Source organism: Plectropomus leopardus, chromosome 11 (genome assembly GCF_026936395.1).
Source record: "Plectropomus leopardus strain MGB_pleo_1.0 chromosome 11, ASM2693639v1, whole genome shotgun sequence".
Classification (NCBI taxonomy): domain Eukaryota; kingdom Metazoa; phylum Chordata; class Actinopteri; order Perciformes; family Serranidae; genus Plectropomus; species Plectropomus leopardus.
In genome coordinates this window covers 20,290,665-20,317,617 of record NC_142186.1, presented here as the reverse complement: position 1 = coordinate 20,317,617, position 26,953 = coordinate 20,290,665, and the positions used below count along the sequence as shown (strand labels likewise).

At 41.1% G+C, this 26,953-nt stretch overlaps 1 protein-coding gene and 1 long non-coding RNA gene across 2 annotated transcripts; one reads left to right on the top strand and one right to left on the bottom strand.

Annotated features, from left to right (window-relative positions):
* Positions 1–1,485: 1,485 nt before the first annotated feature.
* ago1 (argonaute RISC component 1) lies at positions 1,486–26,759 on the top strand. The gene is made up of 19 exons (XM_042489218.2): positions 1,486–1,977; positions 7,591–7,777; positions 11,525–11,645; positions 12,564–12,745; positions 13,374–13,510; positions 13,826–13,960; positions 14,124–14,211; positions 15,836–15,983; positions 16,651–16,770; positions 16,893–17,015; positions 17,197–17,330; positions 17,642–17,826; positions 18,419–18,578; positions 19,301–19,391; positions 21,333–21,527; positions 22,367–22,501; positions 22,587–22,688; positions 22,840–23,039; positions 24,046–26,759. Exons 1-19 carry the CDS (start codon positions 1,953–1,955, stop codon positions 24,152–24,154), a joined length of 2,577 nt encoding a protein of 858 aa, XP_042345152.1. The 5' UTR covers positions 1,486–1,952; the 3' UTR covers positions 24,155–26,759.
* Positions 22,029–23,505, bottom strand: LOC148188250 (uncharacterized). Its single transcript, XR_015777909.1, has 2 exons — positions 22,939–23,505; positions 22,029–22,179 (listed from the first exon to the last, which is right to left on the bottom strand). It is a non-coding gene; the product is annotated as an uncharacterized LOC148188250 (long non-coding RNA).
* Positions 26,760–26,953: the final 194 nt, after the last annotated feature.

The following is a 26,953-nucleotide window of genomic DNA, read 5'->3' as shown; positions in this document are numbered from 1 at the left end:
ATAAGATGGGAGGTTCATTGCTATGGCCCAAGTAATGACATTTTAGATATTCATATTAAGCTGATCAAAGTCTTCTGCCATTCAGGATTCTGTGTCCTGACAGTGATTGACGGTTATCAGTTTGTTGGGATTGTAATGCCTCAGGGAGGATAATAATATGAGTGTCATCGCCATAACAATTAAAAAAAACAACAGTTTTTGTTTTGGACAATTTGACCCAATGGCAGCATAGAGATGGAGAAAAGGATGGGACCAACACACATTTTTTGTGGAACATCACATGAGCTGAAGGCTTCAGTTGGGGGAAGAGGTGCCAATGGAGACAGTGAAGGATCTGCTGGATAAATATGCAGCACTAAGACATTCATCACCTATAGGCCCTATGGATTTAGGTCTAAAAACAAAAGTTTAGTATAATCTAGACCTATATATTTGCACAGGTAACAAAACTCACACACAAAAAAACAAAGAAACAAACAAATTAATAATAATTAAAGGATTAAAAAGGGATTGTGTTGATGAAATGTATCTATTTATTTGAAAAGGGGCTGATAAAGACAAAAACATCACACCAACAAGACTAATAAAGCACCTAAAACTTTTTTTTTTTAAATAAAGAAAGAACAGTAAAACAATTTTGAAACACATACAACAACTAAGAAAATTGATCGAAAAAATGAACCTATATGTGCGAAGTATAATAAAAATGAGAGGCAGAAATGCCATGTAAAAGGAGAAAGACGACCATGTAGGCTATAAATTGCAAGTGGTTAAATTCTTACGGTTATGTTCAAAGTCTGGCCCGGGAGCCAATTGTGGCCCCCAGACAGATTTTAAATGCCCCATGGCTTGTCTTTCAAAATATAATAGCCTCACAAAAGTGGTTAATCACACAAGATTACTTTGCATTTTTTCTGTTTTTTTCCGTCATGGTAAGACTATAATACAGTTTGTAGACATGCATCACGTAGGGACTATGCAGTGAGAGCTAGTGTTTTTTTTTTTTAATTAAAAAGACAATATATGAGCAAATAAATGAAGAAAAAAGCATAAGGTTTATAGAAAGAGATACTGCTTTCAGGAGAAAAATGAATAACTAGATGTGTCGATATCATTATATAGTGATTTTTTTTTTTTCTTAAATAACCCATATCATGCAAGAAGTGGCCGGCCCCCAGGTTTTCTCACATTGCCTTATCTGGCCCCCATTCAAAAAAAGTTTGGAGACCCCTGAGATAATCAAACTTTAATTCTAACTTCAAACATTAAGAGAGAGGAATAGTTTTAAATGTTATGAAGTAGTCCACAATTTTATGGTGATACATTCTGTATGTAGTAATTAGTGTGATTATTAATTTCGTGATATCTTCATCAGGTTTTGAACACACTGGGTACACTTGCCCATATATTTGCATATCTGCAGTGTAGTTCCGTCTTCCACCTCTGGGGTGTGACAGCAAGTTCATCAACAGTTCCCTTGCACTTTCTAATGGCAAAGAAGAAGTTTCAGATTTTTTGGGGGGTGAGGGGCTGGCCTTTTTTGTTCCGCTGGAGAATCCTGCTTGAACGGTGAGCAGGAGCACAACAGACCGTCAAGAAACCACAGCGCCGCGGACAATCGGCCAGATCACGGCGCCGGGAGGGACCGCACCGCCCCGCGGAGGCAAGAGAGCTCGGATATAAAGCCGTATCGCCCTCCAGCCCCACCGCTACTACCTCCAGGGTCAGCGGGCAGACAAGCAACTGGCAGCTATCGCCGTTAGCCTCAACTCCTCTGCGGGTCTGGGGGGTTCTGGCAGGGGCAGGGGGCGGGGGTACACCGAGAAAGGAGAAGCCTACACGCCGTGAGGAGGGGGCTGGAAGTCTGAGACGCTTCCAGCCTGAAGGGGCCGGCGGTTTGGCCACAGCACCCCGGACAAGCTAGCTTGTACCCGCGCGGCTAAGTGAATGGGATGGAGCCGGGACCGTCTGGCGCTGGTAGGTTTATTCTTACTTCAGTGGTTTAACATACTATCAGCCCGGATACCTGAGTTATGGCTGCAGATAGAGGCTGCAGCTGGAAAAACGGGGCACCGGAGCCTGCTGGCCTTGGCGTCAGGGGGATGTTAGAGGGAGGCTTGGTGACAACCCCGTCTGTTGCATCGCAACGTTTACAGAGGAGAGAGTGGGAGATGGAGGGGGCTCTCTTGCAGTCTGCATGCACACCACTTTGTAGAGAGCGTTATTATTTATCTAGATTTACTGCTATGGACAAGCCTTTTGGAGGGCTCACATTATCCTCAGCCATGCGCGGGGGCAGGGAGGTCGTGGGAATCAGGGTGAGGAGGGAAGAGGTAAAGACACAGATAAAAACTAAGAAAGCACAAGTAAAATTGAGAAAAGTGAGAGAATGAATAACAAGAGGTACGTTAAACTAAAATGAGAATAAAATGAAACTAAAACAAGAAATTGCAAGGTAAAGTGAGAGTAGTATGCTTAAAGTGACAGTACAAGCAGCAAGTCAGTGTTAACAGTGAACACCAGACTGATATGATTAAATAAGGCTTTACAATTGGTGAGATTAACGATCGATTAATTGTGATTTTAAAATCAAACATAAAAACTTGCTCATTCCATACAATACCAAATGAGTTTTTTTTTTTTTTACTTTTTACTTACTATCAAAGCTCTCAGCCACACATTGCATATACTTTGACAGCGTTGCATAGCTTTTTGATTACTCGACTACATTTCACATGTTTGATTAAATTCTAAACTATTTTTTTATTATTGTTATCATCCCAAGATGAAAAATATTGGTACTTGGTGTTTGTCTGTATTATTGGTGGGATGTGATATAAATACAGAATATGATGCAAAAATAATCTAAGAATATATTACCATGTTGCAGTATAATATGGTAGCTTATGATAGTATGCGACATGAGATATAATATAAAGTGAAAAATAGTAATATAATATCACATGGAAGCTGGAATAGAACAGAGCATCATATCTAATGGTATAAAAACTGTGTGTAATTCAGTAAATGCAGTGTAGTTGTAGTTAGGGTTGCATCTGCATGAGATCTTCACGTCAAAATAAACATCTCAGAAAATATTGCACTATCACAGTATTACAGTATTACAGAATTATTATTATTATTATTATTATCATCATCATCGTCATCATTCAGAATGACCCTTATAGGTGTGTAAACAGAAGGGTAAGATTTGTTTGAGCAAACCTCTTATTTCTATAATTGAAACTGGAAATCCTTTATTGATGGAAGTATCGCACTTTTGAAAATAACTCAAATAAAGCAGAGATTCTCCATCCAGTTGCATTTCTTTTCCAGTATCATACATAAGCAAATGCACATCATATGATAACCGTCAACTTAACAACCAGTATATCACTGCAACCCTAATATGGGATACAGCAATATAACATAGGCAGGGATAGAAAAGTGCATCAAATATAACAGTATAAAAACAGTGTGTGTGTAATACAGTACATGCAGTATAGTTTTAGTATGATAGAAATTAAGTATATAACAGAAAATGTCAACATACATTGCAAGGAATACATAATGGGCATAAAATCCAACAGTCCGACAGAGAAACAATGGAGGTGAAGCCCGCCTTCAGGCAGCAGCTGACAGGCCCCCACACAGCAGACCAGCCTCCCTTTTCACTGACAGGTTATGGTTGCACACAGATTATGGTTGTCTAAAGAGTGTTTAACACATTACATGCACACATGAGGGACACAAGCCTAACATCTGCGGAGACAGATGAATTATTAATTTATGTGAAACCAAAAATAATCCTCAGTTGGGGTATGTGCACATCTGCTGTTAGAGTTGACAGAACCTGTTTTTAAAACTTGGTAAGACAGGGAGGCATGCGTGCAGCGCATTACGTTTAAATGTGGGGTTTTTCTCTGCATGCTTCATGTTCAGATCTACAGCAATTGGTTATCAGGGCCAGTGATGAGCTTTATTTAGCAGTTTTCTTGAATGACACTGAGGTGTGGAAGCAGCCAATTAAAACACAAACTAGGTAATGCTGGCCTCATGCCGAGGTCTGAAGTCCACCTATTGTGGAAAATGTTGAACTCTTGCATTTATAATACAGCCTTGAATCTGTTCTGAAGAGTTTATATATTAAATTATATCTTTTTGTTAAGAGGTGCTGTTGTGAACTAATTCACCCTGTTAACTGTCTTTGAACCCTCTCTAGATATCCTCTTTTTTTTTTTTTTTTACTATAAGTAGGCCTGAAATTACATTGTCAATCCAGACACTGAACCATGTATTCAGTTGAATAGGCTTGTTTTTATTTTTTAGGGTGGGGGAAGGGTCCCCAATGCCCCTCATCTCAAAGTCTGCTTTGTGTTTGAAGTGTGATTATTCAATGTGCTATTTTCCAAGATTGAGCTGATTGCCATGTTTAGCTCATGGTCAACAGCCAATTATTCAGAGAGCCAAATAGTTTGGCCAAAACAATTGATGCATAATTGGCTGTTCCTTCTCATTCACGTACTTGGCCTGTTGTGATCTCCTGATAAGGGAAGGGGTCTCCTCGTAAACATTCATTACTGTTCCCTGTTTTGAGGCTCATTTCACTGTGATGGATTTTTTCGATTTCAGTCTGTGCTTGCATTTAAGCTGAGTAGTACTCATCCTTTATCATTAGCTACACTTGGGATCTTCTGTTGCCCCCAAAGAGTGTTTGAAAATGTGCTTAAATTTTTCTGTATCGCAGAGCGGACCAAAGGATCACGAAACGGGCAAATTTAGCCATCTTTGTACCAAAGTAAAATGTTCAAAAATGTGCATGCTCCCCTATGACTTTAAAGTAGTCATTCCCATGTGACTCGGGCTTATTGCTTGTTACGTCACTGTGAAGACAGTAAGTAGTGAGTGTCTTCATGTTATGATGCAGCACCAAAGCTCTGCTTTAAGTCTTACCGCCTGGGAAAGACTGCTATTGTCCTGGGATATGTGAAAGCGCTGGCTCCGCTTCTCACCATCTGCCTTCACTGGCATGAGGGCGAAATGTGTGTGTCATTGTGTGAGTGTGCAACGATCACAACTCACTCTAGACACTCAACGTGTTCGCACACATACATGCTCTCTTGTGCATACTGTATGTGTAGTCAACACATGCCTGGTGTCTGTGTTTATGGTGTTTGTCAGATGTGTTGTATCGAGGTGTGATTCCACACACACACTCACACACACACACACACTAAGCAGAGCATCTTTCAGTGTTTTCTGGGTAAAGTTACTGTATATGTCAGTTTGGTATCTCCCGAAGGCTTAGTGAACATATGACTGAGTGGTATGTTTGGATTTCTATAGCAGCTATTTAAAGCAGGGCTTTTCCAGTTTGGGATACACGGGAGCCTTGGCCCAATGTGGGAACACGCTCAGTGCAGGACCAAAACGGCCAAGGTCTCTTCAACATGACCACAGCAGCACCCTGCCTCCTCCCATCTCCTCCAACAGCTCTACACACACACACACACACACACACACACACACACACACACACACACACACACACACACACACAGGTCCCCTGATATCCATGACAATGCTGTGTTGCCGTGGTGTCTCCATGGTGAGGCTGGGAATGTAGAGGGGGCCCCCTGTGTTTGTGTGTATGAGGGTGTGCGTTCGCTGTAGCAAGGGCGCTCCCTCTGTCGTACACCCGTGAATTTGTGAGTGTGTGTGTGTGACGGAGGAGCAGGGCAGCTGGGGTCTTTGTTGTGGAGGAGGGCTGTTCTCTGGGGACCCAGAGGTTAAGGCACTGGGCCCCTCTCAGGCAGGAGTCACAGTCACATATAGCACCCAGTCTAGCATCCTCTCTGTATTAGACCTCCTGACCGGCTTAGACTTGTTTTTAAGATGTGATGCTGGTATGGATTCTTCTGATGGTGACTTATTATCAGTGAAATTTAAGCTGTATGCTGAAGGCTACTCGTTGCTTTTTTTATCCCAGTGAAATCCTGCTTTTTAAAACCTTAAAATACAAAAAAATGCTAAATTTACCCCACTGAAAAATATCTGACAAATGAAGTGTATGTTGGACGAGGACATATTTTAGAATGAGACCTTTTTTTAAATGTGAAAAACACGTGTTTAAGGCAACTAATTATTACTTTCATTATCAATATAATCTGCAAATCACTGTCTCAATTTTTTAAATATTCCAAAATTTCAAATCATAGTGGGAAATATCATAATGCATTCTGAGAGCCTTCTTTGACATCTTCAGTATAGCCCTTCTCACACAGAGATTGTACTACAGGGCAGGGAGTAAACCCCTTTTTTGCACTGCCTTTGCATTTTTACATGGAGCCAAACAAGGGCAGCATGATGCTGCTCCAGTTTTTAGATAGAATGCCGGCATCGCAGAGGTGTCGTTTCACACAGCAGCATCTGTCTCAAGTGTGACATACAACATAAGCGCTTTGTAAAAAATGACAATGCCATAACATCACAAAAACAATATTTTACTGTCTCTGTTATATGGTGGCAGATCTTGTCCTCTGCTCGAAGGGAAAGGAGCTCCTGGACGTAATTTTTTTCCCAATTTGCGGACATTTATGACCGCTGTACTTTGGGTTAGCCACTAATTGCTGCTATCTGCTTTGTAAATCTCCTGTGGTGGGTCGCACCTATAACACATTGCCACACCTGTCCAATACAATAGCCAATAGTCCCGTCCTGCTGCCTGTCCTGTTTACACAGACATCATTTTGGCACTCATGTTATCTTCCGTGCTGGCTCAAAGGTGAGACACCTCTGTCCCCTGATTCTGTGATCATAGTCATACCTTTAACACAGGCGGCGAGGCGTCATAACGGCACGATATGTCCGCCTTGAGAAGGCAGTGTAAAAGGGTTTAATGATTAATTTGCTCAAAAGTCCATCAGTTATTGTAAATTTTGGTAATATGTATAACAGGGATGTGATCATAAGCGCAACAAAAATTCATTTGATGAATAATCTTCAAAAATCATTCTTTGCTACATAAATCAGAGTTTTTTCTAATGTATCCCTTTCTCTTTCCCCACCAAAATGTCTCTTTCTATCTTCCTATCCCTCTTGTCTGTCCTCATTTGACCTCATCTGGTTGTTCGTCCTCCTCACCCTGCATTGTCAATAACCACCTCCATCACCTTTTATCTTACCACTTATTCAACATACCTCTCTCCCTTTCCACGGCCCCAAATGCACATTTTGCTATTTAACTGCTCCATTCTCTCTTTTCCTATCTTCCCTCGCCCTCTTCCTCTTCCTGCCTTCCACTGTGGTGTCCACCTATCATGTCCTCTGGCCCCTGCCCACGCTTCCTTCCCGACTTATGCCACATGTCTCGGCCTTCTCTGCCCTGTCCTCTGCTGTTTAAAACCACTTCCTTTGCCACCTCCTCACTTAACTGTTTTTTTAATCTCCTGTGGCGCCTGCCTTGCCTGTGCCTGTCCTCTGCTTTGTCTTGTTCTTCTACGCTCCCTCATTCCTTCTTCCCTTTGCTATGAACCTCATCCCCTCTGTCACCTGTCCTTGTTGATGGCTCCCTACCTCCTGACTGTCCAGTGCCCATGGGGGTCTTCCCCCCACCCCTGCAGCAGGTGTTCCATGCCCCCCGCCGGCCAGGCATGGGTACCGTGGGCAAGCCCATCAAGCTGCTGGCGAACTACTTCGAGGTGGAGATCCCAAAGATGGACGTCTACCACTATGAGGTGGACATCAAGCCCGACAAGTGCCCGAGAAGAGTCAACAGGTAACAGAACATGTGGCGCCTTCGTCTGATCACAGTCATGGTATTTCTTGTATGTCTTGTCTGTGATGTCCCACATTATTCTGAAAGATCAGTGCTTGTCAGTTGTCATGTGTCACCAGTGGTGATTAACTTGTGGCAGCAAGGCATGCATTTTAAGTTGTTAACAAGCAGCTGAAATGTCTGCAGTGGGGAACATTTTGAAACTGGATAATAAAAGCCCAACATTCACTTGTAATCACAAAGTTGTCAGTCTTTTATGAGGCAGCAACAACAGCTTTGTAACAACTATTTATTTATTTTTAAAGGATGATTACGATGTTTTTATGTGGGGGAAAATAAGACAAATAAATCAGGTGCAGATAAAGCAGAGCTCTCAAGTATGCTTTACATAGATTGGTCTTATTAGCTTAAATGTGCTATGTTTGCATCATGGGACTCTGTCATGTAGGAAAACTCATTTTTGATTAGGATGCAGTATAAGTAGATGTTAAGTCATAAATTACTCAAATTGGGGGCAAAAACCTGAACCTTGTGATATGCTTTTGATATTTCCAGGCAATGTTAGATATTTTCCAAAAGATAACATTATACTCTTTGCCCATACCTACAGTAATTGTTCGTCAGGCATTGAAGAGCAAAAAGCAATGTGAAAAGTCCATGCGTCTGTGCAGAATCAAGCCAAAAATAAAGACTTAAATATCTGCATTTGTGTGCAGCTATCATTTAATGTCTATTGTCATCAGACTGATAGCCGATAGATTCCAATTCTGCTTCTTTGGCGCAACAAAGAGCTCACAAAAAAAATAACTGATTATCAGCATAATTGTTAGTAATGAATAACAGGTAGAGACAGGACAAAAAGGAGGCGTCTTGTACAGTAATGATTCTGGGCTTGTTATTGTGGGATTGATTTCACGAACTTTAATGGACTCAATGATCTTACAGGGTACAAAGAGTCAGATACAAGCACGTGAGTTTTAACAGATTTTTAATCAAGGAAAGTAATCCAAAATTCAAATTCAAATCCAAAATTTCACATCTGCTATCATAAGATTCTGCTGGTTTGCCTTCACACCACAAACAAACTGCACCAGAGTCCACCTGGGGTGAACCAAGACCCGTCTTTTTAAGTGGTGTTGGTTGGGTTGTTTTTTCCGCACCAGATTTCGATTTACAGTTTTCCCACCAGACCAAATGAACCGTAATGGCCAGAGAAAAGGAATCAAACAAGTTAGTTGAAAAGCACCCTAACTGACTCATGGAAACAACAATTTTGGTCAAGAGCGCTGCAGCCGGCAGCTGTGAAGGCAGTTGCAATGTAATCCTTCAGGGCAATAGTGTACCCTCAATGTACGTCCATTAAAAGCAATCTGTCCTGTTTGTGTCCAGTTAAATCTTGCTTAAGGAGAAGTCTTGTTCTGTAGTCTTGCAATGGTTGATTTGTTGCAGAAAAGCAGTAACAAACTGGCTGGATCAAGCAAAGGGTAAAGAAAAATGTTTTATTTCTCTGCAGGGTCCTTTCCAAGATACTGTCGGATACTTATAATACTTTGAGCCTGTCATGGACAAAAACAAGCAATTTCTAATGGATGTTCATTGAGGATGCATATGCCCCGAGTCGTTACATTGCGGCCCACTTTGCAGCTGCAAGCTGTAGCCCTTTTTCTCAATGCTGGGCCAGTTTCAAAAATTGCAGTGCCCATTAGTCACTTAGACACAAAAGCATGGAAAAACAGGGCCCGGGTTGAAAAATAGCCACGTTTCCCTTTAAGTATGCATGGGTTTCAGGTCATATGAAGCAGGGAGCCTTCTCCTCCTGCAGTAGCTCTGCCACAGTGACCGGACTGGACAGATGGTGGAGTCAAAAGTGAATTTAACTTAACTGACCCTTTCACCTTGGATGATGTTTATGTTGCGGAGTGTGCTTGAAGAAAGCGTTGTATTTGGGCGGCTGAATCATGGCTGTCCGATGCAGGAAAAATCAAAATGGTTGTGTGAAAAATCAAGATAAAGTCGATGATTTGAGATGGTTTATTTGATATCATTGAATCAAATAAATATTCTATAGTGGTTTTCCAATCAACTTTGTGAGAAGATGCAGGAGCATGAAGGTATCTTGTAAATGACAAAAAAATAGAATGGAGCAAGTTTATTGCAAAAAAGTAATTCAAATATATTAATTCATTTTTTAAGAGTTTTCCTTTAGGATCCCTTTTAATTATTCAGGTTAGCAGGGATTGTTGTGTTACTTCCTACTTGACTGGAAGCATCAGCATTTTTTTCTCCATGAAACTATTAATCCCTTGACAGTTTTTACTGGCCCCATCCATGTTTTTTTAAAAGCTGTAAGAAATTAAAAACAAAAGAAGCTGCCACTGTTATGATTTGTTAATGTTAGTACTTCGATCCAAGCAACAAACAATACATAAATATAAATTTCAATATTCCTCGGGGAAGTCTGTCTTGCAGCCTTGTTTCGTCATGTTTGATCCAGGAGAATTTAACCTTCTATGAAGGCATGACTGATTTTTTTTTCTTTTACTTTGCTTTCTCTGTTTTAGATTGAAATTAAAGTGTCACACTATGAGGTGGCTGTCAACAAGATTTCATTGGGTATTATCATATTCCATGTTTTTTGTGTTGAGTGGTGTGTCAGTTATTAGGAACAGCCTAAAAGCAGGAAGGATGCTAACTTTGTTTTGTCAGTTGCTCAGTTTGTGAACTCTCAGGATGACTGCCCCGATGTGGCGTACTTACAGCACTGGCCCTTTAGAGAATCATCAGTAATCACATCTGGTGGAGAGATCTGTTGTAAAATGTTGACATCAAAATCAATTTAGAAAACCTTGCTGGGTAGTCTGTGTTTTTTTTCTGCACAAAAATAGCATCTGGCTATTAGAAGGCACATGTTATTATACAAACATGGAGTAGCCATTATTGTTGAGTGTCTTATTTGGACTCGCGCAGCTTTAATAAATTAACAGTTTGTCTTTGCATATTTCCTCAAGACCAAGTAATTACTTTCCTCAAAACCTGAAAGAAATAACTTGACATTATTTATGTCTGTCTATTAAAACAGCCCTGAGCCAATACTAGTGTCCTCATATAGCCTTTCATTCATTTTTTGATTAAACAAGCAATCTTTTTGTTCAAATCCTTGAAGATCTCGGCAGAAAGAAAAGAGAGCGCTCTGTGAGTCCTTGAGCTTTGTTGTTCTAATTAACAAGGATGTCAACAGAAACAAACAAATGAACAAATCAGTAATTTCCTATTTGTAATCAGAGTTGTTTGTTCTGAAAACTTGAAATTCTAAAGAAGACTCCCTGAAAGTTGCGTGTGTTCGTACCAACATCTCTAACGGGACAGGGTCTCTTTTGGTTCGAGGGAGCGAGAAAACGCTTTAAAGAAGGCATGCAAAGGTCAAGCCCTTTGACCTTTTCCTTTCAGAATGACTCCTCATCCCCCACACTTATATGAAGGCCAAGGCACCGTGCATTGAAGGGTGGCCCCCCGCCCATACCCTCGCTCTTTTTGTCCTTGCTTTTCCCCCTGTGACCATGAGATATTGCACCCAACAGCTGCATCCTGCATGATCAATATTCTATCATCTTGAGAGCCCCCCGCCCGCCTGCGATCACGACAGAGCATCCTGATCAGGCGATGCGTTTAATTGGCAGAGTGGGGGCCTCCTCTTGTTTCTGGCGCATGTTAACCCCAATCTGTGTTTGTGTGTGTCTCCTCCTACAGGGAGGTGGTGGAATACATGGTGCAACACTTCAAGCCCCAGCTCTTTGGTGACAGGAAGCCAGTGTACGACGGCAAGAAGAACATCTACACGGTGCTAGCACTTCCAATTGGGAGTGAGAAGGTAGATGTTTGCAGCTTTACACTGCCACACCATAATCACCAACTGATTTCTCCTCAGGGATCAATAAAGTCAATCTTAAACCCGGTTCAAATGAGAGTTATTCTATTTCCCTAGAGGAAGAAGGCTTATATTAAAAAAAGCTCTGAATAGAAAATGCTATTTATCTCCTGCAGAGTACATATGACTCTCCCTGTATTCATAACAACCACAAACATCTATGTTTTATGGAACACTGTCTGGTTGGAGACTTCAAGTTTTAGGCTTCTTTATGCAACCTTCAGAACATTAATATAGCAGATAATCACAATTTGCTATGTAAAGATAGAGTGAAGTAATGGCGCCTTGAGCAGAGAGTTAAGTTACGCTCCCCTATGTGCGTGTTGTGATCTGAGTTTGTCTTTGGTTTGTTGTGGTGAGCTGATTCAGCCATGCATGCATGTTGGTGCATGAGTGTATCCCAGTCGCCTGCTTATTGCCACCGTTTTGCACTGCATTCATACAGCGGTGACTGCTGATATCAGAATGATGTCACTGGTAAACCGTATCACCCACCCTCCTGGTTAATGCTGTTTGATTTGTCAGCACTGTTGCCATTTAGTGCTGTTTATGGATGCTAGTAGGCATATTTTGTTATGTTAAGGCAGAGCCAGGCTAGCGTTTTCCTCCGTTTTCAGTCTTTATGCTAAGCAAAGCTAATGGGCTGCTGCCTGCCTTACCTAGGCACGGTGCTTTTGAACCACGCTGTAGTGCAAAATACCTTCTTGAATAATAAATCCTGTACGAAGTACAGTTTCTGGTATGCTTTCTGCTTTTCTTGCTAGCACGTCTTCATTTGATTCCTGGTTACTGTTCTCCCTCCCCTGCAGCCTTGTTTTTTTACCTCTCCTCTCCGTTTCTGTCCTTTCCTATTTCTCCCAGGTGGATTTTGAGGTAACCATCCCAGGTGAGGGTAAAGACCGAATCTTCAAGGTGTCCATCCGTTGGCTGGCCAAAGTGTCATGGCGCCTGCTGCAGGAGACTCTGGTCAGCGGTCGGCTGCAGGTCCCCCTCGACTCGGTTCAAGCCCTGGATGTAGCCATGCGCCACCTGGCCTCTATGAGGTACAGCACACCACAGGAACCCTTTCTAGACACAAACACACATACATACACATACTGCAACACCCTGTCACACTCTCTGTTTAGTTGGATAATCTGTTATATGCATGTTTATCTTCAAAGCAGATCGGAAAGTCATGCTCTTGTCAAGCGTGCAGTCTAGCAAGGTTCACTGGGCTGTTCCCTTCACATGCATCAGACCGTCATAGCTCCAGGGGTCAGGGCCACTAAACAAAAGTCGTTAGCTGAGACCTGTGTGAAAGTGTTCGCTGAACAATGCTGAGCAGAGGAATAATGATAAAATTGGCTTGAGGACTTGACCTGAAAATGGTCAAAAAAAGAGGTCTTTGAGCCACAGTTTGTGAAAAAGTAGTCGCTTCAGTGATGATGTTTCTCATTTATTGTGTGTGTTCAGACAAATACGCCACTGTTTCTTGTTTGTCCCATTTTAGGGGTATTCCATGCAGTTTTCTTGTTTTGTTCAAATCTTTGTATGAGTTGACTTACTCTGAATCCACATGAGATGACAACTTTACAGGATATGAAGTCACTCTGAGGTCATGCTTTGAATCAAGTCCATTTTTTTCTGCAAATTCATCATTTTCACCTCCCCACCTCTTTCTCCAATTAGGTACACTCCAGTGGGCCGTTCATTCTTCTCCCCACCTGAAGGATACTACCACCCACTGGGAGGGGGGAGGGAAGTCTGGTTTGGTTTCCACCAGTCTGTGCGCCCCGCCATGTGGAAGATGATGCTTAACATTGATGGTGAGTCAGTGAAGTGAGCGAACGTGTGTAGTCAGCCAGTGATCTCATTGTTTTTTACTGACATTGCATGACTGGGCACAAACAGACATATTGTTAGGTCAGAAATGGTGAGAAGTAAAATTTTCTCTGGGACCAAAGAGTATCTAAACCGCCAGCCATTGTATGATTTATAATTCTGATATCATAAATATAGGCTTGTAATATTAAATTGGCTTTTGAAAACACTTTAAATGTTGATATAAAAACTCAGAGATGAAGTTCAATTGCTCTTCAGTGACCTGGATGGATGTATTGCTGTTCTCTGTCCCCCTCTAGTGTCTGCCACGGCCTTCTACAAAGCCCAACCTGTAATTGAGTTCATGTGTGAGGTTTTGGACATTCGCAATATTGACGAGCAGCCCAAGACTCTCACTGACTCGCAAAGGGTCCGCTTCACCAAGGAGATTAAAGGTGGGCGACTGTGCATTGTCATGCCGCTGTCTCCAGTTCTTTGCTCACGCCTGATTATTGTGCTTTGTTATTTCATGAGAAGCACTTTTAATTGTCATATCTGTTCCTCTGTATCTGATGGTGTTAATTTTTGCTTACATCACTTTTTTGTTGGTATTACCAGGCCTGAAGGTGGAGGTGACCCACTGTGGCCAAATGAAGAGGAAATATCGAGTATGCAATGTCACCCGACGTCCTGCCAGCCACCAGACGTAAGTACGCAGACAGTATCGAATTACTAATCACATAGTCTTATCTATCTTTATGCAAATATCTGCATTTGTAGAATATCCCCAAATTGGCCCTATGGATTCTTATATTCTGTTCAGATATGAATAATCAATTTGCCATAGAGATAATCTCATAGCTTGTTTTGACCAAATAGTGCCAGGTACGAGGAGCTACAGGAGATATTTTCAGGAAGTAAAATATGAACTACAAATTCCCCTTTTTCACAATCCTGTTATGATTCCATCACATCTGAAGAATAAAAAAAAGCAAGTTGGAGAAGTGACGCTGATTAAAAAATGAAGGTGCTGTTTGAAAGGCATTTTCACACATGAGAACAACAGAGTCATCCTGTTGTTCTCTGTAGTTACTGTTGCGTGATACTGTTTGAACGTCTGTCTTCACAGTCGACACTCAGCACTGTTTTTGAAAAAAAAAAGTGCTCACTGGCCTTCTTGAATGTTTCTACTTCTGTCTCTCTTTACCCGCCAATTATTTGCACCTGGAACTCTGCTAGAGGATCTATATTAATCCCTAGTTCTTGCTGTTGAAAAAGGCAGGTTGAGTCCCCGATTTCCTCAAAAGGTTCTCGACTACCTGGTTAAGTGTCTGTGTTGGGTACGCCTCATCACAAAGTAACAAAGATTCATCTTATAAAAACAGTTAAATTATAGTTCGACAGATAAGACGTGGGAAGAGAAAGTAAGAAAAGATAAAATAGCTTTATGTCTTTCCAAAAACATGGGAAGAAGGCAATGAGTTTACATAAGGAAAAAGGTAACGCCTGCACACTTACTCCATGTCACACAAGTTAATTGAAGACGTTTCAGTCTTGCTTGGATCTTTGTCAGGTCAAATGAGGACTGTTAAATTGATGTGTGCATAACTACCCTCTTTCAAAAAGGCAATGAGCAACAAAAGAGGAAATGACTCCAAAATTGACAAGAAATTACTAAAAAATTACAAGAAATTTGCTTGAAAATTTGTATATAAAATAAAATAATAATAATAAAAAAAATTTAAAAAAACCAAGGCAAACAAGATTCTTAAAAAAAATCTGTAACATAATTTTTCTCATGCAATATGATAATTAGAAATATGTCCTTTCCCTAATAATAAACTAATAATAATAGTAATTTTTAAAATCTAAATCTAATTTCTTGCAAATTGTGGTTGCTCATTGCTTTTTTCCCCATGTTTGTGAAAAAAAGTAAAAGTTTTAAAAGTTTTAAATATTTGAGAAAGGCATCTAAATGCAGCACAAGAAGGATGATATTGCTCCAGGTTTCAAAGAGTTAATATCACCCTCTTTTAGGGTTTTGTTCAACGTGAGGATGTAATTTTAATATGTTACCTTGGAGTCTGACACGTTGTGATTGTCATTTTCGCCTTTCAACATTTTAACATGAACTTGGATGAATCAGCTGATCGGGAACTGGCCAGTGATGCATTGCAATGACAGTGACATTTGTTGGTATAAGGTCACTGATGTGTCACACACTCATGCCCTTGCAGGAGTGGTTCCACTCAAAATCTCACGGCAAAGCAAACGTCTTCATCTTTTTATTTGATCACACAGTAGTTTATGTTTCTCGTCTTTTCTACCAGGTTTCCCCTTCAGCTCGAAAGTGGGCAGACAGTAGAATGTACAGTGGCCCAGTACTTCAAGCAGAAGTACAACCTGCAGCTAAAATACCCCCACCTACCCTGCCTACAGGTGGGGCAGGAGCAGAAGCACACCTACCTGCCTCTGGAGGTAAGGAAGGGCTCAAGGATGAATAAAGGGCTGTCCATACCAAGAATGATAACTATACGGATAAAGATGTGAGCATCCACACTCATGAACATTCTTTGTACCTACCTCCTGCTGTGTACAATTCAAGCACTTTTGTAGGAGAGTGAATAGTTTGTTTGATAGAAACGCCTGTGATAGCCACGAGGGGTTCATTCTCCTTGACAGTTGGCATTAGGCTACTGCAGGTCAAGCTAGATAGCCTACCATCTAGTGTTGGCCATTCATAACCGTCTCCTCATCTCTATTATTAAAAAACACTTCTGATTCTGATGGTGTGTCTGATTGCATCCTGGTAGTGTCTTTTAGACTGTTTTATGATCCAGTGGTGCAATTTTTAACCTCCAAATAATATCGCTGCAGCTGTTGTTATTATAGTTGTGATGCGGACTCCACAATACAATTAAGTTAGAACTGTTTTTAACATATTTAGTTGCTGGTATAGTTATTGTTCTTGGTCTGGACAGCCTTTAACTGGGATACGATCACTAAGTGTATCATTTAAAGTTTTGATTATTGTTTTATGTACACCATGTGCACTGACTTAAACACTGTTTTGAGATACATCCAGGATTAGCTGATGTGAATAACCAGTGTTTACACCCCAGTGGCTCTTGATTTACTCTTTCAGGTGTGTAACATTGTAGCAGGTCAACGATGCATCAAGAAGCTGACAGATAATCAGACCTCCACTATGATCAAAGCCACAGCTCGCTCTGCACCCGACAGACAAGAGGAGATCAGCAGGCTGGTGAGTTGGAGAGACTACTGGTGTAACAGCAGTGAACAGAAGTGTGTGTAAGACTTAGTGATTTACAGTGTAACAGACACATAGACTTTGAGATATGATGGATGGTCCTCCACTCTCCGCAGATGAAGAATGCCAACTTCAACCTGGACCCGTACATCCAGGAGTTTGGGATCAAGGTGAAAGATGACATGGCTGAGGTGACGGGCAGGGTGCTTCCAGCCCCGATCCTGCAGTATGGAGGACGGGTAATACATGGTTCATTTATTGTCTTTAAAAAGAAATTAGATTTTGAGTTACGATGGGAGAGGGTTGAAGTAGGGACAGCGTTAGTTGCATTTCCCCCCACACACACAGTAGCATATATATTTTTGCAGTAGATCTGACCTGATTTGGTTCAAATTTCTCTTCTCTGCTTCTCTTCCACAGAACCGTGCCATTGCGACCCCCAACCAGGGAGTGTGGGACATGAGGGGAAAGCAGTTTTATAACGGCATCGAGATCAAAGTGTGGGCGATTGCCTGCTTTGCCCCCCAGAAACAGTGCAGAGAAGAGGTGCTCAAGTAAGTACTAATGAGGAGTAACAGTGGCAAGTCATGGAAGGGAATTAAATCATTTTCCCCCCACAACATTCTTTGGCTGTTTTGCATTGAAAAGTGGTGAGTCACTAGATCCACTTTTAATGTTGCTGCTAGTAAGAGACAAAAAAGTGCATCCACAGTGCCATATGTAGCTTACATTTGGTATGAATCCCTATAACACAGGGATTCATTTTTTGATGATATAATAAATAATATATCCTCCCGTTCGAAACAATGGTTAAGTATGACATTTATTGCTGAATTGTGTCTCATCTACTCTGTTTTTCTTTCAGGAACTTCACAGATCAGCTGCGTAAGATCTCTAAGGATGCCGGAATGCCGATTCAGGGCCAACCGTGTTTCTGTAAATACGCCCAGGGAGCGGACAGCGTGGAGCCCATGTTCAGACACCTGAAGAACACCTACTCTGGACTGCAGCTCATCATCGTCATCCTGCCGGGAAAAACTCCCGTCTATGGTAAGCTATGTTATTTTTTTCTCCTTTATATACAATCTGTCATGATAAGAGTCTGTACTTTTGGAGTCAAATCGAATCAAAATTCCATATTTTTACTCTTACCTGTATCGCTAGATAATACCTCAGGAGACATTAGCTGTAAAACTGTCTGCCTTCTCTCTAATATAGATGTCACTTGGCTTGTGATGCTCAAACCACAAAAAAACATTTAAAAAACTCAACAGCAGTGCCTCTTTCAAAAAAGTCATCACCCAGTTACTCATGATAAACCACAGACCTTGCTGTGAGCAGTTTCATTTAGGAACTTGTTTCTCTTTACTGAACTACACTCACCAGCTGTATCACCAGGCAGAAGGAAGCACTTCCTTCTGCCTGGTGATGCGGTTGGCGGGTGTAGCTGAAGTTCCTCAGTCTGAAGAAGAGCATCACTGGAAATGTACTAATAAATTGCACTTCAGGAAGCTACAGTGCATGGACCTTTCTTCATGTTTAATTGTTATCTCTGAGCATTTGGTCCAGCAACTGCCTCAAACTGTTTTTGGGTGTGCGTGACTACTATGCTTTTTGTGCCATTTCCAAACTGTCAATGTAGCGGAGGTAAAGCGTGTTGGGGACACCCTCTTGGGCATGGCCACGCAGTGTGTTCAGGTGAAGAACGTGGTGAAGACGTCGCCACAGACGCTCTCCAACCTCTGCCTCAAGATCAATGTGAAGCTAGGAGGCATCAACAACATCCTGGTGCCTCACCAAAGGTGAGCTTTTCTTTGGGCTGCTTTTGTATTAGTTGTCCACATTAATGGCAAGAGGACAAAAGTGAGAATGTTAATAATGCTACAGTTACATTTATAAACACTGTGCAACCTATCAATGCCAGACTACTGCCATGGATCACTGCTGTCCATAGAGCTGCAACAATTAGTCGATATATCGATAAATCGATAGAAAGAAAATTAACTGCCAGCCATTTTGACAATCAATTAACTGTTTCAGTCAAACATTTGCTGGCTCCAGCTTTTTTTAATAAGAAAATTTGCTGCTTTTCATAATCATTTATGATACTAATCAAAGACTCTTTGGGTTTTGGACTGTGGCTGTACAAAAGAAGCCATTTGAAGATGTTATTTTGGGCTTGTTAAATTGCAACGTGCATATAATTATAACTGTCTCATAAAAAGTTTGTCATATTTATGAATCTATTGACTGAAGTGGCGGCTGCAATATGAACAGCTAAGACACAGTTTTTTTATTGTTCATTTGGTCTCCCTACTAAAAATGTATTTGTTTTCTCTTATTGCAAAAATGTACACGTTACAATCAAAGTTTTTGAATTCCTCAAAGTCCTGCTGGATGACACACTGTATTTTGACCCATCTCAGCATCGCAGCCTGTGATGATGATGACATAACTCGTCAAAATCTTCACTGCTTTTATGAGCATGTGCAATTTGCATCTCCTCCTCTGTTCACTCTCTCAGGTCAGCAGTGTTTCAGCAGCCGGTTATCTTCCTGGGAGCAGACGTCACGCACCCCCCTGCTGGAGATGGCAAGAAGCCCTCCATTACTGCTGTGAGTCTCAGATATAACACCTTCATTAAAGAGCCCTAGTTCATCACAATGTCACACAGGCCACTTTTCAAATGAGGGCGTGTTGTTTTAAATTGTGTGTAGGGGACTTTGGAGAGCTTTTGTGCTCTGGCAACTTGTCGAGGACATTTACCAGTTTTAATTATTATTTAAAGACTAAATTATTGCTTAATTGATCAAAATAAAGTCTCTATCTAATATTTCTCTAAAACTGCCACCAAGACACATTAAAAGAAGAGAAATTGGCTTTTGAGACACAGATTTTTGTTGTGAAAAATATTGACTTTCTAGTTCAAGAGAACTTTTTTCTTTGACTTCAATACAGTCAGTTTTTTTATGGTAGTGACCATAGAGGAACAGCAGCTTGAAACATTTAAGTTGGTGGTGTATCTATAATAAGTGGCAGCCAAAGTCATTAATTTATACATTTCACAGAATTTATCTGCATAAATGTCCTACAGGTTCTGTCCACTGCTGCTGTTTGTGTTAGACGCAGCAGCTCTGTGCCAACTCCGACACACAGATGGCTAAAAAAGCATCAAAACAAGAACAATGGATGGTTGCCAGCACAGGGATTTGAACCTTTTTCTCTTTTTCTATCCCTTTCAAAGCCATAAAGACATATTATTCATTTATAAGTAGTTATGCATGGTAAAAAATCAAAATAATTGTTGATAATTGCCACAGTGTAGCATCACTGATGGCAGTCCAGATGCTAAGCTGGCAGGGGCACTCCTTTTTATAGGCAAATCAAAAAACAACAAGGGCATGTAAATAATGCAAATGACCTCAAGATGTCATAGAAAAGCAAATACACAGTTGTTGTTGCTTGGTGACGGTGGCAGTAGGAGGCTATGGCGCACAGCATTGCTTGTAAAGGAAGAATCCTGCAGCCAAAAGCAGTATGTTTGAGGCAGAAGAGCTTTAACACCTTCAATATTTAACATAGATGAGAGGTTAATTAAAACACTGTAGGGCAAATGTCATCACATTCAGTTCATGTGAGCATTTCCTATGAATTGGACTGTTATAATATCATTAATGCACAATAGAAATTAGATGCTATTGTATCACCTTGAGCTGTGGTAATTTAGGATAGGCTTTTGTAATTGATTTTGGCATTTTCATTAAAATCATCACAGCCCTAATTTACAGTTTTAATAAGTATTGTGTGCTAAGGCAACAATAAACAAGCAATTTAGCCTGAAGAACTGTGAAGTGAACTGAAGTGCTTTGTTTTGTTTCTTCTCTGATACGTTAGATCAGAGGCAAACGCCCTGCACTGGAAGTCTGTCATGAATCTGCAGTCAGTCTGACTTTTCGTTTTTGAATCGGATACACAATAAGTGAAGCTGAGCGAATAAAAAGAACGTAGCAAGAGAGGAGTTAGTGAGGGATAAAGGGAAACGAATGGCTCATCACTGACTCACATTCAAGAAGGAAATGACGTCAACCCTCGTCCTCCCTTGACCTCAGCTCAGCTGTGGTTGGCTGTGTTGTTGCCTAGCAATTATGACAAACCCTCGAGTCACACGTAGAGAGGATGGGAGAGGAAAGTGGGCCTGTCTCGATTCTTCTGACTGAGGAGAAAACTGGCGAAAATAAGGACTGTAGTGAGCGGAAGAATTTGACAAAAGGAAAATATAATGATGAGTCTCCCACACTTCCCAGTGGTGGCCTCTAGGGGACGCTAACATACAAATATCCACATGCGGACAAAGGACTGAGAACAGTGGATTGAGATGCAGTCCAGTAACATGACCTTCTGTGTTTCTCTATCATACATTTGATCAATGCTTTTATGCAAAGCAACTTATAATACCCAATGCATTTTTTCCATATGTGTTACTGGTGGGAATCAAACCACTTATGCTGACAGTGCACTGTTACACTCTGTCAATCCCTTCCTGCCCTCTCTTCCAGGTGGTAGGCAGTATGGATGCTCATCCCAGCAGATACTGTGCCACAGTGCGAGTCCAGAGACCCAGGCAAGAGATCATTGAAGATTTGTCTTACATGGTGCGTGAACTGTTAATTCAGTTCTACAAGTCGACCCGCTTCAAGCCCACCAGGATCATTTTCTACAGAGATGGAGTTCCTGAGGGACAGCTGCCGCAGGTAATGTGGCGTCATGGAAGTCAAAACTGAAGGGAGTTCTTTCATGGTTGATGTAGTAATAGGGCTGGGTGATATGGAGGAAATCTTTATTTGACCAAAGATCTCTATTGACATTGCGACGATATTGTTGGTTTGACTGTTGGTGCTTTCTAAAAAAACGTTTACACTATGAGAATTTTGATAAATAATCATTCAAATTGTGGATATAATGACTAAGTGGGTAAAGTCAGTTTGAGCAGTCTGGTAAGTTCAGAAAATTACACCATTTTACTGTAATGCAGCCTTTAAAACCAGGTGTGTTAAAGCTGATTATGCTTCGGGGACAAGAGGAGTAATAAAAATGAAAATTAAATCAGTGAGAAAGAATCAAGGGAAACTGAAGTAAAAGCAAAAAAAAGGACTTTAAGAACAATAAAGAAACAGGATTACAAAACGCTGATCTTAATTGAAAACTACCTTTTCAAAAAGTGCTAGTAACCCAAGAAGTCCACAAATTAAATATTAAATCAACCCGGGATTTTAATAAACATTTTTGAACCACAATTTAAGCAGATCAAAAACCATCCAACACACAGTCTACATGCCCGCTGATCAGCCCACTGGCACTAGCTGCTTGGCTCCTCAAACCAAGCCACCAAAGGAGGGGGGGCACCTGGAGACACACAAGAGATACACACAAGGAAAAGTCAACACTTATGATGTTACAATATCCAAATTCTAGGACCAAATCTAGTCTCATATCACGATAGCAATATAATATCAGTTTATGATGCAATGCTGTCAAAGTTAAAACATTTTTTTATAGCTAGAGTGCTAATCAACAATGTTCTTGTGCTTAGATTCTCCATTACGAGCTCCTGGCCATCAGAGATGCATGTATCAAGTTGGAGAAGGACTATCAGCCAGGCATCACCTACATTGTGGTGCAGAAACGCCACCACACACGCCTCTTCTGTGCTGACAAGTCTGAACGGGTAAGCTTTCTATTTTCTAACATTTTTTATTTTTAAATTCTTGTTTTTGCATGTTTAATAATGATCATCTGGTGTGTTTTGCTAGATTGGAAAGAGTGGGAATATTCCTGCAGGGACTACAGTGGACACCAGCATCACTCATCCCTTTGAGTTTGACTTCTACCTGTGCAGCCATGCAGGCATACAGGTAATAATAACTGAAACAGAGCGTTTTGGTGCTTATAATAGGAGTAACAGCCTTTTCCCCGTAAAGTCATCCTATCACATTAAATTGTTTCCCACGGCCAGTTATTTGAGTATGTTTCATCTCATTTGTTTTGCCTTGTCCCCGTCTCCAGGGTACCAGCCGGCCGTCTCATTACTACGTCTTATGGGACGACAATCGCTTCACGGCTGATGAGTTGCAGATTCTAACTTACCAGTTGTGCCACACTTACGTGCGCTGTACCCGCTCAGTCTCCATCCCTGCGCCAGCCTACTATGCTCGTCTCGTGGCCTTCCGTGCCCGCTACCATCTAGTGGACAAAGAACATGACAGGTTAGTGTGGTTATGAAAGATGCTACACAGGCTTTCGCAGATGCTGATTGCTTGTAATATGTTTTTTTGTTCCCAGCATTCTCTGGACCCACGGCAATTGTAAATTTCCAGTTATGTAATATATTAATGGTTGTCAGTCTAATGAGCTTTTCTGTAGCACTGTTGGGTTTGAGAAACGGTGCTATTGATGGCTTTATTATGGTAATCACACATAATGGATACATACACACTGATATGTTTTTGTTTTTAAGGCATAACTATTGCTACATCTAGGCCTAGCATCCAGCATTTTGGAACTGCTGAAACCGAAACCTTTAAAAACACAGCTGACTCTGTTTTAGTTTCAAAACTCTTCGGTTGCGCTTCAGTGAAAGACTTTTGGAAACGATGACTTAGACACATGTTTACTTCCTGATAGGGTCCTATCAGTCTCAGCTTGTCACGTCAACTCGTTATAGCAAGGTCTACATACCTTTTTGGGATTTTTATCCTTCTTGTTTGGGCAAAGTTATTCCTTTTCCATTGCCAACACTTTCTTCAGCGATAGATAACGCTCCCTGACAGTACCGCTCTAATTTGTTGCTGAATTTTGCTGTCATTTACGATACAATCTGTTTTTTTCCTCCTTGACATCCTTACAGTCATGTTACTTTTAGAAGCAGTTCCACCTTGCAAATTGGTTCAAGCAGAGAAATCCCTTGTCACACTTTTAGCCATCTGCGTAATATTTTCTGCAGCTAAGCAACCAGTTGCAGAGGAGACAATCTGCTTTCTGTTTATACTGGAACACGCATCCCTAGTGTAAAAGAATGGTCTTGTGATATGCGTTTTCAGTTGTGTTATTGTGGACAGAGGTTCATTCTGAAACGCTGCTAAAACGCCTGTATGCACAGAGATCTTTTTTGTTTTAAGACAGTGTTTTAAAATGAAAATATATTAGTGTGGTTGTAGCTTAAGTGTCACCGATACTTGCTCTAAAACTTTTCCCCCTGTCATCACTCTGCAGTGGAGAGGGCAGCCACGTGTCTGGTCAGAGTAACGGTCGGGACCCCCAGGCGTTGGCTAAAGCTGTTCAGATCCACCACGACACCCTGAGGACCATGTACTTCGCCTGAGCTACACCAACTATCACCACCATTGACCCCTCCCACCTCATTTCTACCTGAGTGGGCCCACGGCTCACGACCACCTCATCCCCATCCCTTATTCCCAATGACTGCCCACCACACACACTCCACAGACCTGCCAGTCATTCACCAACATCCGAGAAACAAACAGCCCTTCACCTGTAAACACAGACTCTACAGCCTCATGCACTCAAAAGGTTATGAATATTATTATTATTGTCATTTTGTTGTTTTTACTTTACCAGGACTATTGCTCTTTTTATGTTGAATTTTTAAACGTGGTATTATGATTATGTAATTGTATTGTACGCTACCTTCACACTCCTGTGTATGTAAGTATGCAATACGGATGGGAGGAAAGTAGGCGATGAAAAAAAAAAAAAAATTCACAAAAAAACTTTTTTAACTGCCACCACAATGCTGCCTCTCTACCCATCCGAATGCCGGATGCCAGTGTTCCAAGCCCCTTAGTGTGGGGGTCCTCCAGAGGGTGGTACTGGGCACGCACACTTACATATATCATTTTATCGTTATCATGAACTACATTCATGTTTTTAATGTTTTTGAATAATGTTATTTTTTTAAACGGCCTTGAGGAGTCTGAGGTATGGTACATTAGCACTTAGTGTTAGCATGTAGGTGCCACCAGTCCTGCACATAAGAGTTTGTTAGTACTTGTGAGGCTAGTCCTCTGGTCTTTCTTTTAGCAGAGACAGAGAGAGCAGTTGTAGCATATCGTAGATACAGGAGAGAAGTCCTGCCGCACTCTCTGTGCTGGTTGGTCAGTCCCTTAGAGATTTAGCCTATAGAGGCAAGCTTAGCATAACAATAGAGGGACCATTTGCATAGAGTGTATCAAATATACTTGCACCCCATGCACCTAAACCAGCATTATTAACCAGCCAAAAGTAATGCCAACCAATGGAAAAGGGGCACTTAAACAGGAAGATAATCTTTCATTTCTGTATGCGATGCTCTTTTAGGATTTACGAGGCACTTTTTTATTTACTTATTGATTTGTCTTTCTTCAGAATGGTGAGACTTGCCTGTTCGGAGGCTTGACACAGACTAGTTTGAAGTATTCACACCCACACCTGCATAGCTTTCAGAACAAAGAGGTAACTACGGCAATAGGCAAGGTCAACACTCCTCTGTAGATTTGAATGCAGGCAAATATGAAGTCTGTGAACACTTAAGTGCTGCAAAGCTGAACTTGCATTCAGCGACCGACCTTGCTACGATCATTCTGCACATTCCAACATGTATCAGTGGAGATGACGCCACGCAGTGCACTCTAAACTTCCACCCATGCACTTCTTTGCGTACCTATACACACACCTATCCACATTTTTACACAAAGCTCTTCCCTCTGCAGGCATTTACAACTCATCGCCTGAATAGCAGAAGCACACGCATCTCTGCCCTCTCCGTCTCTTTTCTAAGCATGTAGAGACCAACCTCTTCAAATGCACTTGTTCATTAATTTCCCTTCAAGCCAAACTACCACTCCTCATTCTTTCCATCATCACCTTCTATCCTCGCTGACTATTTTAAAATCTCACACCTGCAGCATCCCCTGCCCCAATCCCCTAGCTTGTGTTAGCCAATCCCCATTGGTGCTCTGTGTGCATGGGCGGCACAGATAGGGGATTGCTACATTGAACAGGACGGGCCACTATTAATGTTACATAATATGCCCTGCCTTTACATAAAGTCACTTTCTGGATTTATGGAAAAAAATGCATGTAATTATTTTTATGACTGGATATTCTGAGCCACCTTATTTTGGTTTCCTTAGAGGTAGGAGCCTTTGCGCTCACCACTGCCTGTCAGTTGTTTTGCCTCGATTGTGTAATGGTTATAAAGACTGCTTTTTCCTTTGTCATTATTATTATGAATATTGTGACTAGTGTCAGAGTGTATCCTCAAGAGGGCACTGTGGAGACGGTCTCAAAATTCCACCTCAGTTGCCCTTTAAGCGCCTCAAATCTTGTCTGATGGCCAGAGCCCCTTTGAGCTGAAAGGGATCAAAAGATAAGAGATCAGATGAGTTTGATTTTTAAATCATGTTTATTAACTTGCATAATCAAAATGCCTTTGTACACCGTTTTACTGATCCTTCATTGTGTCCAAGGTGATTTGTATATATAAATATATAATATTAACCTGTTATGTATTTTGGCTCACCAGTTGCCGGGCCTTTCACAGTTGGGGCCAATGTTTTACCCCTCATTCTGTGCTGGGAAAAAAAATAGAAAAATCAGTCAGGGGGCATTTCCCAGTACCACTGAAACCAGATGCAGTTCTTCACTCACTGAAGCCACAAAGCACCTTGCAAAGGGGGGAGACAAAATGGCAGTCACCCTGGAAATGCATCATGTGGACACTGGAGAGTTTACTCCTCTCCACACAGCCTCACTGTCTGACTAAGCAATATTGAAGCCACTGATCAAGAACAGTCCTTGTCATAGCACTTCCCAATAGATTTGAATGAAAGGACATGGAAGCATATTATTTTGGCTCTGTATGTGATAGTATGGGAACTCTGTTGGGGCGGGTTATTTTTTAAAGAAAATAAAATTGTTTTTTATTACTTCTGTTGTTTGTTGTACTTGCTTATAACTCAACATACACGCTGGTTAGTTAATGCAAACAGTTTATTTTTGGCAACATTTTAAGAAGCATGTAGAATAAAGTGATTTTTGTCAAATATTACTATTTAATATTTAGATTTGGTTATTTTTTCTGATGAAAGCATCCAACAATTATCTTTTTTTTTTTTTTTAC

Coding starts and splice junctions, on each gene's coding strand:
- ago1 (XM_042489218.2), top strand. CDS start 1,953: ATGGAGCCGGGACCGTCTGGCGCTG. Junction 13,511..13,825: donor GATGATGCTTAACATTGATG/GTGAGTCAGTGA, acceptor GTCCCCCTCTAG/TGTCTGCCACGGCCTTCTAC. Junction 14,212..15,835: donor CGTCCTGCCAGCCACCAGAC/GTAAGTACGCAG, acceptor CTTTTCTACCAG/GTTTCCCCTTCAGCTCGAAA.